The following is a 17,693-nucleotide window of genomic DNA, read 5'->3' as shown; positions in this document are numbered from 1 at the left end:
ATAACAGAATGTCTGTCAAGCATTCAAGTTTTTAATTTGAATATAATGTAACTTGTGTTCCCTCTACATGTGTACACACTGTCTCATGCCTGTGAAAATCTGGAACTGTTCATTCTGAGGAAAAAAGAGAGAGCAATTTTCCAGTTTTGGCTTTTACTGCTTTTAACACCCGTACAAAGAAATGCAAAGAAACTCAATAACACATGTTTTATGTGCATAATATATACATCTAAATGAATGTAATATATACATTTCCCTGTGAAGCGTGCTTTAAAGGGTCATGAAACATGTTTTAAGATGTTAATATTTATATAAAGTATGTCTTACACACAAGAGATGAGAATGTTAACTCTCATTATTTGTAATTTCAAGAGAAAAAGGGGTTCATTTAGGGATTTTTAAAGATATTTTTGTCTTCTGGGTTTTAAATTATCATTGGATCTACGTCAGATTGTGATTTACTGGGTTTTTAGGCTTTTCATTAATGTTGTGCACTAACCCTTTTCCAGTTCTGGATTTTAACACCCGTGCAGACTTCTAGAAATGCAGATATTTAAAAATGTATATTTTCATTTTTTCACATTTATTTTATGTTTTCATATTCATAATTGTAATCAGATTATTTCTGATAATATAATGTTTTAAACTGTGTGTAAATGCATCTTTCTGTTGTATGTCCGCGTGTGCAGTGTGAAGTTGACATTATACTAATTCATCTGAACTGTGTTTAATGTGTGTAAAGTCTTCAACACTTGATTCTCACTTTCCTTACAAACACCTACTGAAGCTCCTCCCCCTTTTAGCCCAACATTTAAACAGAAAGTGAAAGTTCAGATCGTCGGAGCTTTTACAAATAGGGAAATGGATTCTCTCTCTGTGGAAGATCTTTCTTGTCCCGTGTGCTGTGAAATCTTCAAGGTTCCTGTTCTTCTGTCGTGTAGTCACAGTTTCTGTAAAGAGTGTCTTCAACAGTTCTGGAAAACCAAGAGTTCTCAGGAGTGTCCAGTCTGCAGGAGAAGATCCTCTAAACCCAATCCTCCTGTGAGTCTTTCATTGAAGAACGTGTGCGAGTCGTTCCTGAAGGCCAGACATGAGAGACGTTCATCAGGGTGTGAGGAGATCTGCAGTTTACACAGTGAGAAACTCAAACTCTTCTGTCTGGATGATAAACAGCCGGTGTGTTTAGTGTGCAGAGATTCAGAGAAACACGTCAATCACAAATTCAGACCCATCGGTGAAGTTCTTCCATCTTACAAGGTACGACCAACTTCTCTTGTTTCATTTACAAAACACAGAGAGAAACATCATAATCTCATGAATGTGTTTTTCTGCACCATTTTGAACATATGAACATATGAGAACTATATGTGACATACAGTAAGTCACATGATCAAATCTTTGTCTCATTCTAGGAGGAACTCAACACAGCACTTACATCTTTACAAGAGAAACTGAAACACACAGAAGACATGAAAGGTGAGTGTGATAAAACAGTTCAACACATCAAGGTGAAGACACAGACTCATGGACATCAAATACTCATGGACATCAATGATGTGATGTGTGTGTGTGTGTGTGTGTGTGAGTGAGAGTGTGTGTGTGTGTGAGTGTGAGCGTGTATTTATCACTTTGTGGGGACCAAATGTCCCCATAAGGATAGTAAAACCCGAAATTTTTGACCTTGTGGGGACATTTTGTCGGTCCCCATGAGGAAAACAGCTTATAAATCATACTAAATGATGTTTTTTGAAAATGTAAAAATGCAGAAAGTTTTCTGTGAGGGTTAGGTTTAGGGGTAGGGTTAGGTTTAGAGGATAGAATATAAAGTTTGTACAGTATAAAAACCATTATGTCTATGGAAAGTCCCCATAAAACATGGAAACACAACATGTGTGTGTGTGTGAGAGTGTGTGTGTGAGAGTGTGTTTGTGTGTGTGAGTGTGTGTGTGTGTGAGAGTGTGTTTGTGTGTGTGTGTGTGTGTGTGTGCGTGTGAGAGTGTGTTTGTGTGTAAGTGTGAGTGTGTGTGTGTGTGTGTGTGTGTGTGTGTGTGTGTGTGTGTGTGTGTGTGTGTGTGTGTGAGTGTGTGTGTGAATGCAGATTAAAGTGAATCTGATGTGATTTCAGACTCAAGCTGAGCACACGGAGCATCAGATTAAAGAGCAGTTTGAGAAGCTTCACGAGTTTCTCCGAGAGGAAGAAGAAGCTACAATCACTGAACTGAGAGAGGAAGAGGAGCAGAAGAGTCATATGATGAAGGAGAAGCTTGAGGAGATGAACACACACATCTCAGCTCTTTCACACACAATCAAAGACATGGAGGAACTGATGAAAGCCAATGACGTCTCGTTTCTACAGGTGACAGTCAAACACTCATCATTGATTTCTGATTTATCATTTCAGCAGTTCATCAAGTGTTTGTTTGTGTTTTGCAGGACTTTAATGTGACGATGGAAAGGTAAGTGTCTCCTCTCTATGATTGTGAAGTCAAAGTCACTGCTGTACTGACTCCAGAATGTTCTCCCAGAGTCCAGAGCTCACAGCCGGATCCACAGATGACTTCTGGAGCTCTCATTCATGTGCCACATTACTTGGGCAACCTGACATTCAGAGTCTGGAAGAAGATGCGAGACATTGTCCACAAGAGTGAGTCTGTCACACATGTGTGCTGGAAATACAGACAAATGTTCACCCTTCTGTGAGAGTGTGTAGGGACTGAAGATCTGATTTACAATCACGTGAACGATCCTTTCTTCATGAAGATTTACATCAGAGATATTATAAATATTAGAGATGACTCGTGTCAGACATGAACAATAAGAGTCACACGTGAACATGACCAGATACTGAACACAATAATGACAGATCTCAACAGTTTCTCTATTTCCAAGTTTGTGTTGTACAGAGATCATGTGTGTGTATTTCTTCATATGATCATTATTATCTTCACTTCAGAATAAGAGCAGATGTTGATTGTTTTCTCTCATCAGCTCCTGTGATTCTGGATCCAAACACTGCACATCCATGTCTGATCCTGTCTGATGATCTGACCAGTGTGAGATACAGTGAGAACAGACAGACATTACCTGATAATCCCGAGAGATTAGACAGATATCCGTGTGTTCTGGGTTCAGAGGGTTTTAACTCAGGAACACACTGCTGGGATGTGGAGGTTGGAGACAATAATTACTGGACTATTGGAATAACTACAGCATCAAACCAGAGGAAGGGAGCTGTTTTCTTTAACACTGGTGTCTGGTGTGTGCAGTACTCAGAGAATGAATATTATTCACAATCCCCAGAGAAACCCCTCACTCACTTTACAGTTAAAGAGAAACTCGAGCGTGTGAGAGTTCAGCTGCATTATGAAACAGGAAAAGTGTCATTCTCTGATCCTGTAACTAACACACATCTACTGACATTCACACACACATTTACAGAGACACTCTTTCCATTATTCTATAGTTATGATACCAACCCTATTAACCCTCTGAGGATCTTACCAGTTAAACTGACTGTAACAACCAGCGCATGAGAGAAATCAAGAGCAGATACAAACATATTTATCTAGTGGAATAATTCCTGCTGAGAATAAAAGATAGTGGCCCGTATTATAAATCAGACCTCTGTAATGAATCGTGGGAGTTGATCATGAAGGGACTGAATCATGAAGAAACTTCAATAATGTTGGTGGCACAATGACTCTAAAGGGGCATTTACAGCTTTTTCTTGATGAGTTCCTTTGCTAATGAAGTAGAAGTGTTATTCTGGAAAGATTGTCTGAAACTCTGTGGCAGAAATGTGTTCACATGTCTAAATGTGATGAGTTCAATCGAGCTTCTGTAGACGCTCAGGAGCTCACACCCAAAATAATAGAGTTATAATGTTAATAAAAGCACATTCATTACATTCTGTGGGACAGCCAATCAGAGTGTATGTTTTATTCTGTACACTCTCTTCATGTTTTAGTGCATTAAATAAAGATTTTAGCACATTAAAAACTTGTTTACGCGTCGTTTCAGGGGGCTGCATGAATTATTCTCAGATTCTCATAATGAATGAAAGTGGGCACTCCTGTCTGCAGAGTCTTGATGAGATTATAAGGTTTACACGCACGCTCATAATGCGACTAATGCAATACTGTGATTAAACTGTGATTAAACTGTTACTCATATAAACAGAATATGTAGAGTAATGATAATCGCAGAGATATGTGGAGTACTCCTATTTTAAACGGGCATGTAAGTGCAGAAGTGTTGCAGACGGATGATGTTACGCTCAAGTACAGGCTCAACAACATCTGGAAAAAGAAGAAGCTGCACTTCTCGTCTCCATGTGAAACAGGCGTTAAAATTAACACATTAAACACATTAATCTTTCAGCGTTTAATCCAGAATATAAAGAGAATCATTCAGTGACCAAATGAGGGCGACACACTCCACTGAATACAGTTCATACACACTCAAAATAAATCTATAATCATGTGTTTTCTCTGAATAACTTCACAGATATCCTCCATATGAGCACTAATAATGAACTCATGAATTCATGTCAACAGATGAACTGGTCAGAACAGGAGGAGTATCACATGAATAAGATTATTCAAACACACAGAGATGAGTGGCACAATGGTGACGCTGCAGCGGATGATTTATCTGTCTGTGGAATTATTGAGGATGAGACAGACAGCAGCTCAGAGAGAGAGTAAAAATACATCAAATCAAATCATTTCTGTGGCAGCTGTTGAATGAAGACATGTGACACAAATCAACCATCTGTTTCATTCACAGAATCACAAAGCGCTTCATATTCTAACTGTCCTACAAAACTGAATTAATGTGACGTCATTGATATTATACCACATGAGAAGTTAAATGACTACATGATTCACACAATAACACTGACAATCTCAATCAGACTCTTGAAACATGGAGGTGTGTTTGAGTTTCTAGTTTCTTCAGTTTGTTTTCATGTCTTCTCCGTCTCTGTGGAGCTCAAATGTTTTTCACAGATGTTCTGTGAGACTTTAGTCCACATCATGGAGAGTTCATGGTTTCTCCTGTCATTTGTGATACTTGATACAGATTAACAGTAGTACTGCATCATTCACACCAACTTGTGGACCGTTTTGGCTCAAAGGAAGAATTCATTCATAAATCAGACATCACTGTGGCGTGTGAGCAAGTTTTAATCTACAAAAGAGCAATATCCTGCCGGCGAGCTACTTTTAGTGTGGAGAAAGACTGGAAACATGCATAGGCGCGGCTGTGGCTCAGGTGGTAGAGCGGGTCGGCTACTAATCGCAGGGTTGGCGGTTTTATTCCCGGCCCACATGACTCCACATGCCAAAGTTTCCTTGGGCAAGACACTGAACCCCAATTTGCTCCCAATGGCAGGCTAGCACCTTACATGCATTTACATTTACATTTATGCATTTGGCAGTGTAAAGGACTTTGGTAACCGCTAAGGTTAAAATGGCGCTATATAATTGCAGATCATTTAAGCATTATAGACATTTCCATGACTTTTCCATGCCTGGAAATCACCATTTTAAAACTCCCTGATATTTCCAGGTTTTCCATGGCTGTCGGAACTGTGTGATGAAGGCTGTCATTGAACTGATGCCAAAGTAATTCATTTTTTATTCTTTGGTATTGTTATGTCCTTGGCCGGCTTTATGTATTGACCAATCTCTCTGCTCTCTCCCAGGAGTTCTCTGTTTGGAGAGTCTTAGTAAATAAGACATTTCAGAAGTTATTTTCATATATTTCAAACAAATCTTACACTGTATTTCATGATTTCTGAGGGACAATCCAGGAGAAACAAACAAAGACTCGTCTCTGTAGATCAGTCCTCTTTTATTAAACAGAGTTTCACCGGATCAATAGAAGTGATCAGACGTTCACATTTCCAACCCATTACACAATAATAACACAGTAATAACACATCCTGCAGAGGAAGACTGTGTGACCCATACATTCATCTGAAGGATGGGAATTATCTTTCAGATGAGAGAACATAACAGAACAACAGTGTCTCTTCCATTCAATGAAAGTAAACAGTGACCAGAGGATGTCAAGAACAAAAAAAGCATTTTAAGAGTATTCACTGATAATCTGTCCCCGTGTCTGTCTGTGCTCTAGTAACACACCTGATCTCATTAATGCCAACACTGCACGAGACACACAGAGACTGTGATTGGAGGACGTTCACAGATGTTACACTGCGTTTGATTTTCTTCAGTTTGACGTCAGCATGAGTGCATGTTTCACTCTTCTGGAGAATTCTACACACTGAGCCAGCAGGAGAACTGGAGGAGAACACGGTCCGGCAGATCTTTAACAGGGACTCGAGCTACAGCAGGACTGGACCGCTCCAGAACACTCCTCAAGCGATACTCGAACCCTACAGACACACACAGGGCAGAAATGAAGAAAACACCACCAGAGAGATGTGTCATTTATATTGGTCATTTTTTGCTTTGCTCACAGAACAAAGGACAAAAAGAAAGAAAAAAGAAGAGATATACTGCACATATACACAATAATACTGTGAGGACAAATTGTACATATTCAAATATCAATTCATATGTTTCATTGAAATAATTTCATGAGATCATGATAAATCAAATTAATCACCTTTAAGACAATTTAATATATAATAATACAAATGATTATTAATAAAATAATTCAGAGTATTAGAAATCAATATATTGTTTTATTTCTATAACAATTAACTGTCCTTCAGTCCACAGTAATCCAGTTTCCAATCGACTGTAAAGTTAAATACAAGACAAGTTCATCTCAATCCACTTTTGTGGAATAATGCTGATCACCACAAACATTCATTTAAACTCGTTCCTCCTTTGCTTTAAAAAAAGGACAAATGTGTGTTAATAGAAGTAAATGGGGTCAGGTTTTAGAGGGTTTAAATGCAGAAATGTGAAGCTTATCATTTTATAAAAACACTTACATTAGTGACACATCTGTATTATTTGAGCTGTAAAGTTGTTTAAATCTTCATTTTTTTTCATTACGTTGCCATGGCAACAAAGTTGTCAAATTGTCTATATCTTTCCACAGATGTGGTTAAGTAAGTGATTTTATCACACCAAAATCATGTTAACACATATATTGTTTATGTCTTGTGTCTATACTGTTGACTATTGTAAGTGTCTCACTGGAACACACATTTGTGCTTTTTCAACAAAACAAATCAGGGATGTGTACAAATATGTTTTGTTGTAATCAACACGGTCACAAATGCTGTCGATTTAGCTGAACTTGTACTGAACCTGAAATATTCCTTTAACAAAAAGTTAATTTCTGCCACAGTGACACACTTCAAATAAATCCAAAGTGTTCACAGTCAATTGTGCTTTCTAAAGACGGCTTGTATGGTCAGCGCTGCAATTCACCCTTCACCAGACAACACACGAGTATTCTAAAATTATTGACTGGCTCAAATCCACGACAGCTTGTAGCTCTGCGCCCAAATGCCATGTGGACATCTGGTCACCGGAGGACTGGACAGCGCGATACTAAACACACGGAAGTATACACAGAGGATGAGAAAATCTTTAGTTAGCCATTAGCAACAGATTATCAGCTCGTAGCATTGATTGAAATTCCATTTGAGGGATCGTCTGTAAGTGCAGGAGGGAATTCAAGACGGTTCTTCTGATGTTCACTCAGTCAACAAATGAATCGTGGTCATGTGATATGTCTCGCACGGCAGCCGTTTATAACAGTGTAATTACACACTTTACTACTGAACACAACACTTGTATGTGTGAGGCCTTCTCATTGATTGGTTGAATGTCAGTACTTGTAAAGTCTGTTTGGGAGGATCCTGTCATAGTACAAGACACACTGTCACATGACCTCCATAACACCAATTAGATTTATTAACCTGCAGCATTGGAAATAATGGCTTTTATTTAGCTCATTGTGTATTTGTGTAAACTATGAAAGTGAAGAAGATAATCAGACTCATGTGAACTTGTGATATTAAATTTGGGACAGAAATGTGAAATCTCTTTCATTAAGAAGTGTTCATGTTGAATGAAAAGAGCCTTTCATGGTCAGTATTTACAGGATGTCCTGTGGAGGTCTCTGGGATGTTGGACATTCATGATGTCAGAGATCACACCAAACACACGTTACATTATTCACCTGCAGCACTGATTCATGTCAGACTTTCATCATGTGCTCAGAGCTGTTAGCAAATGAACATGCTCTGGTGAGAAGACCAAATATTTCAAACTTTAACATGGTTTAACTGTATGAACAATAGTGTAACTCTCACTGATGTTAGTGATGTGAACAATTCAAATCAACCGTCTACTAAAGAAAATATCTCACGATTTGCAAATAGTCAAACTTAACTTGAGCAAAAAAGTTTGATCAGAAGTTTATCTAGGACGTTTTTTTCTTCCCAGAACTCCATGTGGCGACACATATGTGAAATATTCCTCACATTAAACCACCAAAACTAAACTATGAGAAACAAAATCCTAATGTGTGTTTCACTGAGAGACGGACACAATCACCTGCACTGACTGACTGCATCATTCATTTATTTTATAATAAAAATATAATACAAAATACAGCTTCATAAGAAATTACCTCAATTCACCTGCTACTAACTGATGTGGCAAAAATATACTTTTGGACACTGACTGCATAAAAAAGAAAACTACACTGTCATTTTTCTTTTTAAAGAATTTAAAAATGCTACAGTAAAAAAAAAAAAATAATTATATATATATATAAAAATAATAATTATTATTATAATACAAACACACACACACACACACACACGAGCCAAAACATTATGAGCACTCACAGGTGAAGCGAATAACGTTGATCATCTCAAGGTCTGGGTAGATTAGATGACACTGACAGTTTCTCATAGTCAATGTGTTGAATGCAGGAGAAATGGGCAGGAGCACCTGAGCAACTTAGACAAGGGCCAAATTGTTATGGCATCTCTGAAGGCTTGTGGGGTGCTCCCGGTCAGCAGTGGTGAGTACCTACAGACAGTGGTCTGAGGAGGAACAAACCACAAACCGGTGGCAGGGTGTTGGTTGCCAAGTCTCATTGATGCACGAGGGCAACGAAGGCTATCCTGTCTGTCCCGAACCGACAGAAGGTCTACTGTGGCATAAGTCACAGAAACGTTTAATGATGGTAATGGGAGGAATGTGTCACAACACACAATGAATCAAACCCTGCTGCGACTGGGGCTGCATAGCCACAGACCGGTCAGAGTGCCCATGATGACCTCTGCCCACCGTTGAAAGCACCTACAAGAAGTCCCTGCATGCCCACATTTGACAATATTTTATTTCAATACATTTCACAACAATTATGTTCATTCACATATTTTATGTTACATATAATTTAGTTTAGTTTAATCATTATTTTAGTGTCACGTGTGTATCTACATGTTCACTGGCCGATTCCCATTAAATCATGTGGGCTTCAGTTGCATTACCGCTGTTACTGTGGTGATTAACAGAACATTATAAACGGCAAAGCAGAATTTTGTTCTTTATATAATGCCTCAAATAAATACTTGAAATCTTGTCATGTCCATTGATAGTGTTGTGCTGGTGTGACCTGAGGCGCGTCAGTGAGGGCTGTGAGCCAGTGCTGCTAACACACTTCATATTAACCGCTAAACGACTGGGTCATTTGTGGCCGTTCACTCATGAAATTCAGTCATTTACGCTGGGGTGAGGAAATAATGTGGCTAACAGACTGAGAGAGCCAATCACACAGAAACCCCATCAAGAGGTGATTATAGAGGAGAATTGAGTGAATTCAGTCCACAGAGCAGTTCAATCACAGTTAACTACAGTATATTGAATCTTCTAGACTCAACCGAACACAGGACAGTATCATACCTGTGCTTCATCCTGTGGTGAACGGCCCCTGCAGCAGAACAAGCGTCTGAGGGCAAATTTCTCAGTCTCCCGTGATATTTTGGGGGTGAGGGCGGGCTGTTACCCGTGAAGTTGCTTGTGGCACTCCGTGTGTGTGTGTCGGGACAGCAGATCTAATGAATGTGACAGGTCAATAACATATGTATCATGATCAGGTCATATGGACACATGACAATGTTTGTACGATGACTTTTAGGAGCCATGATGTTTCAGGAATATGATCATTCTAAAAAAGAAGATAAATATTTATTTAAAGTCCTTGATGCCAATTTAATAGTAAGGGAAGATTTTAAGTGAATTTTTGGCTCATTAGACAGTCATATGGAACACTTTTGAGGTGATTTTATGTTTTGTTAAGCATGAAAACTTCAGTCTCCATTCATTACAACTCTCTGGAAAAGAGCAGCCAATACATTTCTCCAAAATATTTCCTTTTGTGTTCGCTGGAAGAGAGTCATACAGGTTTGTAATGACATGAGGGCGAGTAAATGATGAGATAACTTATATGAACGATCTCTTTAACTGATGTCCAGACCGAACACACTTCTGAGAATCCCGACATTAAATCACGGCTGCAGTTTGCTGGAAACCATGTGACGATCCTGGCAATGCTGAATGTGCTCGTAAAAACCCCTCTGGATCATCATCACATCATTTTAAAGACTAACAAACAGTTGTGTGGTCTAGACACCATGACGAGACTGCGCTCATTTGTATTGGATTGCATTCAGATTAGCATGGTAATGCATGGAGCTAGGGCATGCAACGCTATGTAGAGACCTTGTGAATTGATGGATGATTGTGATTGGACAGCTAAAAATTACTGTCAGAGAAATGCAGCCTCTTACTTACGGTCGTGTATGTAAAGCTGGAGATATTAAAACGATTCAATAATAGTGGTCACTATTGCCCAAACATTGCAAATGTCCAGTTCTATCCTTCTACTTGGTCATTTGTACTCATGACAGAAAAGATCTCACGACCCAGCAGACAATGATCTGCGACCCACTTTTGGGTTGCAACCCAGTGTTTGAGAAAGTATTTAAGCCATTTTTGGTATCAAAACTGGTATTGACAATCGGGAAATTTTACTGGTATCGGTACTGAATACAGACATTTTGGTTTCCTGATAACCCTAACTAAATGTTTCCAGTGTGAACTTTATTATATTGTGTGTCCTGTAAATAACTGAACACTCAGGCCAGATCCACACTAAAACATTTCATTTTTGGCTATGTTTACGCCTTTATCCACACTACAATAGCGTTTTCCTCCACCGAAAACAGAGCACTTAGAAAACGCTCTCCATAACCACATACTTCTGAAAACAACGAAGTAAGGAAACTAAAAATGGAGTTTTTAAACATAAACAGATTAGTGTAGACGTGGCCTCAGAAGAGGAGTGACAACTGTAATTATCTGGAGTGTGAATCATGCTGAAAATGTGAAAATGAAATGTACCTGTGATGACCTCAGTGATTGATGTGTCGCTGCTCTTATAGAAAACTCTTGCACACAGAGGAGACAGATTCTTCCCAGATTTCTCAAGAGCATCCTGGAATAATGACACCAGCGCACCTGTGAGCTCCGTCATAGTGTTCGATGCATTCACACACACATTCATGGACAGAGAGGCGTATCGTCCACAACTGGATTGCAACAGCTGCCATTCAATGGTGCCGCCTGCTATCTGTGAGGTCATGTGACAGGAGGATCGTTCTGTGGGATCATCTTGTACAGCGATGACGTGCAGCTCTACTTCTGCTCCTCTGGGTAAATATGGCACGACTGCAATACTGCTTTGAACAGGAAGCTCACCATCACATTCCTGCTGTGATAGACACAGATAGAGAGATGTTAGTTCTGATCATATCCTAGTGTGCTGCCTAACTAGACAGCATTTTAAGGCATCATAGACATGCTTCCATGCAAACACTGTTTCAAAATGTACACCGCAACATTTCGTTAGCATGAAAGGGTTTATTTTTTGATAATGACCTGCTTAATACACGGCTACTTAACACATACACCAAACAGCCACAACATTACATCTGGTAAGAAACCTCGTCCAGTCTTTACACTGAAACCTGTTTGAGTCAAAAGATTAGAGTCTCCAGTTTCATCCAATATGCCATTTTAAAAATGTAATCGATTTATTGCTAAATTATGCTGTTAAACACAATATGGGACATATTACAACATATGTGGACTATAGGCTCATCTTCCCTAAACTATCCAATATTTACTGTTTATCATATTGAGAATAAATCTATTTCAGAGGCTTTATATGGAGTTATGATGAAAATACGATTCATTTTAAACTGTTCTGAGACCAGTACAGACAGACAGCACACTGGAGGTTAAGTCATGCACTAAATAGGGAGCAAGGGAGCATCCTATAGCTCTCCTATAACTGTTCTGAGACCAGTGCAGACAGACAGCACACTGGAGGTTAAGTCATGCACTAAATAGGGAGCAAGGGAGCATCCTATAGCTCTCCTATAACTGTTCTGAGACCAATGCAGACAGACAGGACACTGGAGGTTAAGTCATGCACTAAATAGGGAGCAAGGGAGCATCCTATAGCTCTCTATAACTGTTCTGAGACCAGTGCAGACAGACAGCACACTGGAGGTTAAGTCATGCACTAAATAGGGAGCAAGGGAGCATCCTATAGCTCTCTATAACTGTTCTGAGACCAGTGCAGACAGACAGCACACTGGAGGTTAAGTCATGCACTAAATAGGGAGCAAGGGAGCATCCTATAGCTCTCCTATAACTGTTCTGAGACCAGTGCAGACAGACAGCACACTGGAGGTTAAGTCATGCACTAAATAGGGAGCAAGGGAGCATCCTATAGCTCTCCTATAACTGTTCTGAGACCAATGCAGACAGACAGGACACTGGAGGTTAAGTCATGCACTAAATAGGGAGCAAGGGAGCATCCTATAGCTCTCTATAACTGTTCTGAGACCAGTGCAGACAGACAGCACACTGGAGGTTAAGTCATTCACTAAATAGGGAGAAGGAGCATCCTATAACTCTCCTATAACTGTTCTGTGACCAGTGCAGACAGACAGCACACTGGAGGTTAAGTCATTCACTAAATAGGGAGAAGGAGCATCCTATAGCTCTCCATAACTGTTCTGAGACCAGTGCAGACAGACAGCACACTGGAGGTTAAGTCATGCACTAAATAGGCAGCAAGGGAGCATCCTACAGCTCTCTATAACTGTTCTGAGACCAGTGCAGACAGACAGCACACTGGAGGTTAAGTCATTCACTAAATAGGGAGAAGGAGCATCCTATAACTCTCCTATAACTGTTCTGTGACCAGTGCAGACAGACAGCACACTGGAGGTTAAGTCATTCACTAAATAGGGAGAAGGAGCATCCTATAGCTCTCCATAACTGTTCTGAGACCAGTGCAGACAGACAGCACACTGGAGGTTAAGTCATGCACTAAATAGGCAGCAAGGGAGCATCCTACAGCTCTCTATAACTGTTCTGAGACCAGTGCAGACAGACAGCACACTGGAGGTTAAGTCATGCACTAAATAGGGAGCAAGGGAGCATCCTATAGCTCTCTATAACTGTTCTGAGACCAGTGCAGACAGACAGCACACTGGAGGTTAAGTCATGCACTAAATAGGGAGCAAGGGAGCATCCTATAGCTCTCTATAACTGTTCTGAGACCAGTGCAGACAGACAGCACACTGGAGGTTAAGTCATGCACTAAATAAGGAGCAAGGGAGCATCCTATAACTCTCCTATAACTGTTCTGAGACCAGTGCAGACAGACAGCACACTGGAGGTTAAGTCATGCACTAAATAGGGAGCAAGGGAGAATCCTATAGCTCTCCTACAACTGTTCTGAGACCAGTGCAGACAGACAGCACACTGGAGGTTAAGTCATGCACTAAATAGGGAGCAAGGGAGAATCCTATAGTTCTCCTATAACTGTTCTGAGACCAGTGCAGACAGACAGCACACTGGAGGTTAAGTCATGCACTAAATAGGGAGCAAGGGAGCATCCTATAGCTCTCCTATAACTGTTCTGGGACCAGTGCAGACAGACAGGACACTGGAGGTTAAGTCATGCAATAAATAGGGAGCAAGGGAGCATCCTATAGCTCTCTATAACTGTTCTGAGACCAGTGCAGACAGACAGCACACTGGAGGTTAAGTCATGCACTAAATAGGGAGCAAGGGAGCATCCTATAGCTCTCTATAACTGTTCTGAGACCAGTGCAGACAGACAGCACACTGGAGGTTAAGTCATGCACTAAATAGGGAGCAAGGGAGCATCCTATAGCTCTCCTATAACTGTTCTGAGACCAGTGCAGACAGACAGCACACTGGAGGTTAAGTCATGCACTAAATAGGGTGCAAGGGAGCATCCTATAGCTCTCCTATAACTGTTCTGAGACCAGTGCAGACAGACAGCACACTGGAGGTTAAGTCATGCACTAAATAGGGAGCAAGGGAGCATCCTATAGCTCTCTATAACTGTTCTGAGACCAGTGCAGACAGACAGCACACTGGAGGTTAAGTCATGCACTAAATAGGGAGCAAGGGAGCATCCTATAGCTCTCCTATAACTGTTCTGAGACCAGTGCAGACAGACAGCACACTGGAGGTTAAGTCATGCACTAAATAGGGAGCAAGGGAGCATCCTATAGCTCTCCTATAACTGTTCTGAGACCAATGCAGACAGACAGGACACTGGAGGTTAAGTCATGCACTAAATAGGGAGCAAGGGAGCATCCTATAGCTCTCTATAACTGTTCTGAGACCAGTGCAGACAGACAGCACACTGGAGGTTAAGTCATTCACTAAATAGGGAGAAGGAGCATCCTATAACTCTCCTATAACTGTTCTGTGACCAGTGCAGACAGACAGCACACTGGAGGTTAAGTCATTCACTAAATAGGGAGAAGGAGCATCCTATAGCTCTCCATAACTGTTCTGAGACCAGTGCAGACAGACAGCACACTGGAGGTTAAGTCATGCACTAAATAGGCAGCAAGGGAGCATCCTACAGCTCTCTATAACTGTTCTGAGACCAGTGCAGACAGACAGCACACTGGAGGTTAAGTCATACACTAAATAGGGAGCAAGGGAGCATCCTATAGCTCTCTATAACTGTTCTGAGACCAGTGCAGACAGACAGCACACTGGAGGTTAAGTCATGCACTAAATAGGGAGCAAGGGAGCATCCTATAGCTCTCTATAACTGTTCTGAGACCAGTGCAGACAGACAGCACACTGGAGGTTAAGTCATGCACTAAATAGGGAGCAAGGGAGCATCCTATAGCTCTCTATAACTGTTCTGAGACCAGTGCAGACAGACAGCACACTGGAGGTTAAGTCATGCACTAAATAAGGAGCAAGGGAGCATCCTATAACTCTCCTATAACTGTTCTGAGACCAGTGCAGACAGACAGCACACTGGAGGTTAAGTCATGCACTAAATAGGGAGCAAGGGAGAATCCTATAGCTCTCCTACAACTGTTCTGAGACCAGTGCAGACAGACAGCACACTGGAGGTTAAGTCATGCACTAAATAGGGAGCAAGGGAGAATCCTATAGTTCTCCTATAACTGTTCTGAGACCAGTGCAGACAGACAGCACACTGGAGGTTAAGTCATGCACTAAATAGGGAGCAAGGGAGCATCCTATAGCTCTCCTATAACTGTTCTGGGACCAGTGCAGACAGACAGGACACTGGAGGTTAAGTCATGCACTAAATAGGGAGCAAGGGAGCATCCTATAGCTCTCTATAACTGTTCTGAGACCAGTGCAGACAGACAGCACACTGGAGGTTAAGTCATGCACTAAATAGGGAGCAAGGGAGCATCCTATAGCTCTCTATAACTGTTCTGAGACCAGTGCAGACAGACAGCACACTGGAGGTTAAGTCATGCACTAAATAGGGAGCAAGGGAGCATCCTATAGCTCTCTATAACTGTTCTGAGACCAGTGCAGACAGACAGCACACTGGAGGTTAAGTCATGCACTAAATAGGGAGCAAGGGAGCATCCTATAGCTCTCTATAACTGTTCTGAGACCAGTGCAGACAGACAGCACACTGGAGGTTAAGTCATTCACTAAATAGGGAGAAGGAGCATCCTATAACTCTCCTATAACTGTTCTGTGACCAGTGCAGACAGACAGCACACTGGAGGTTAAGTCATTCACTAAATAGGGAGAAGGAGCATCCTATAACTCTCCTATAACTGTTCTGAGACCAGTGCAGACAGACAGCACACTGGAGGTTAAGTCATGCACTAAATAGGGAGCAAGGGAGCATCCTATAGCTCTCTATAACTGTTCTGAGACCAGTGCAGACAGACAGCACACTGGAGGTTAGTAATGCACTAAATAGGGAGCAAGGGAGCATCCTATAGCTCTCCTATAACTGTTCTGAGACCAGTGCAGACAGACAGCACACTGGAGGTTAAGTCATGCACTAAATAGGGAGCAAGGGAGCAAGGGAGCATCCTATAGCTCTCTATAACTGTTCTGAGACCAGTGCAGACAGACAGCACACTGGAGGTTAAGTCATTCACTAAATAGGGAGAAGGAGCATCTTATAGCTCTCTATAACTGTTCAGAGACCAGTGCAGACAGACAGCACACTGGAGGTTAAGTCATGCACTAAATAGGGAGCAAGGGAGCATCCTATAGCTCTCTATAACTGTTCTGAGACCAGTGCAGACAGACAGCACACTGGAGGTTAGTAATGCACTAAATAGGGAGCAAGGGAGCATCCTATAGCTCTCTATAACTGTTCTGAGACCAGTGCAGACAGACAGCACACTGGACGTTAAGTCATGCACTAAATAGGGAGCAAGAGAGCATCCTATAGCTCTCAATAACTGTTCTGAGACCAGTGCAGACAGACAGCACACTGGAGGTTAAGTCATGCACTAAATAGGGAGCAAGGGAGCATCCTATAGCGCTCTATAACTGTTCTGAGACCAGTGCAGACAGACAGCACACTGGAGGTTAAGTCATTCACTAAACAGGGAGAAGGAGCATCCTATAACTCTCCTATAACTGTTCTGAGACCAGTGCAGACAGACAGCACACTGGAGGTTAAGTCATGCACTAAATAGGGAGCAAGGGAGCATCCTATAGCTCTCTATAACTGTTCTGAGACCAGTGCAGACAGACAGCACACTGGAGGTTAAGTCATGCACTAAATAGGGAGCAAGGGAGAATCCTATAGCTCTCTATAACGGTTCTGAGACCAGTGCAGACAGACAGCACACTGGAGGTTAGTAATGCACTAAATAGGGAGCAAGGGAGCATCCTATAGCTCTCCTATAACTGTTCTGAGACCAGTGCAGACAGACAGCACACTGGAGGTTAAGTCATGCATTAAATAGGGAGCAAGGGAGCAAGGGAGCATCCTATAGCTCTCTATAACTGTTCTGAGACCAGTGCAGACAGACAGCACACTGGAGGTTAAGTCATTCACTAAATAGGGAGAAGGAGCATCCTATAACTCTCCTATAACTGTTCTGTGACTAGTGCAGACAGACAGCACACTGGAGGTTAAGTCATTCACTAAATAGGGAGAAGGAGCATCCTATAGCTCTCTATAACTGTTCTGAGACCAGTGCAGACAGACAGCACACTGGAGGTTAAGTCATGCACTAAATAGGGAGCAAGGGAGCATCCTATAGCTCTCTATAACTGTTCTGAGACCAGTGCAGACAGACAGCACACTGGAGGTTA

At 41.3% G+C, this 17,693-nt stretch overlaps 2 protein-coding genes and 1 long non-coding RNA gene across 6 annotated transcripts in view; 2 read left to right on the top strand and 1 right to left on the bottom strand.

The window, feature by feature from the left end:
* Nucleotides 1–849: 849 nt before the first annotated feature.
* LOC127656612 (nuclear factor 7, brain-like) lies at nt 850–3,980 on the top strand. The gene is made up of 6 exons (XM_052145016.1): nt 850–1,257; nt 1,413–1,508; nt 2,126–2,356; nt 2,434–2,456; nt 2,526–2,644; nt 2,989–3,980. The coding sequence occupies exons 1-6, from the start codon at nt 862–864 to the stop codon at nt 3,531–3,533; spliced, it is 1,410 nt and encodes a 469-aa protein (XP_052000976.1). The 5' UTR covers nt 850–861; the 3' UTR covers nt 3,534–3,980.
* Nucleotides 3,981–5,846: 1,866 nt separating this feature from the next.
* dph6 (diphthamine biosynthesis 6) overlaps nt 5,847–17,693 on the bottom strand; it is a 110,694-nt gene continuing 98,847 nt past the window's right edge. The window contains exons 14-16 of one of the 3 annotated variants that reach the window (XR_007972188.1): nt 11,409–11,778; nt 9,909–10,060; nt 5,847–6,403 (exon numbers count right to left, since the gene is read on the bottom strand). Coding sequence is in view for 2 of the 3 variants with exons in the window: in XM_052145014.1 (XP_052000974.1) it covers nt 6,285–6,403; nt 11,409–11,778 (489 nt within the window). In the remaining variant the exon portion in view is untranslated. The remainder of the gene's footprint in view (nt 6,404–9,908; nt 10,061–11,408; nt 11,779–17,693) is intronic. The other 2 variants (XM_052145014.1, XM_052145015.1) reach the window with 2 other exon arrangements.
* LOC127656613 (uncharacterized) lies at nt 11,946–16,967 on the top strand. 2 transcript variants are annotated; one of them, XR_007972189.1, is made up of 3 exons: nt 11,946–13,487; nt 14,770–15,221; nt 16,867–16,967. It is a non-coding gene; the product is annotated as an uncharacterized LOC127656613 (long non-coding RNA). The 2 variants fall into 2 exon arrangements; XR_007972190.1 differs by lacking the exon at nt 16,867–16,967 and adding an exon at nt 16,045–16,328 and having other exon boundaries at nt 14,770–15,039.

This window comes from Xyrauchen texanus, chromosome 16 (assembly GCF_025860055.1).
Source record: "Xyrauchen texanus isolate HMW12.3.18 chromosome 16, RBS_HiC_50CHRs, whole genome shotgun sequence".
NCBI lineage: Eukaryota > Metazoa > Chordata > Actinopteri > Cypriniformes > Catostomidae > Xyrauchen > Xyrauchen texanus.
Note: the sequence above shows the minus strand (reverse complement) of the source record. Positions and strands in the feature narration are given on the sequence as shown.

Excerpts from the sequence above, each read along its gene's own strand:
- LOC127656612 (XM_052145016.1), top strand. The coding sequence starts at position 862 with ATGGATTCTCTCTCTGTGGAAGATCTTTCTTGTCCCGTGTGCTGTGAA. Across the intron at positions 1,258-1,412 it reads AAGTTCTTCCATCTTACAAG|GAGGAACTCAACACAGCACT; the intron begins GTACGACCAACT and ends GTCTCATTCTAG. Across the intron at positions 1,509-2,125 it reads AAACAGTTCAACACATCAAG|ACTCAAGCTGAGCACACGGA; the intron begins GTGAAGACACAG and ends ATGTGATTTCAG.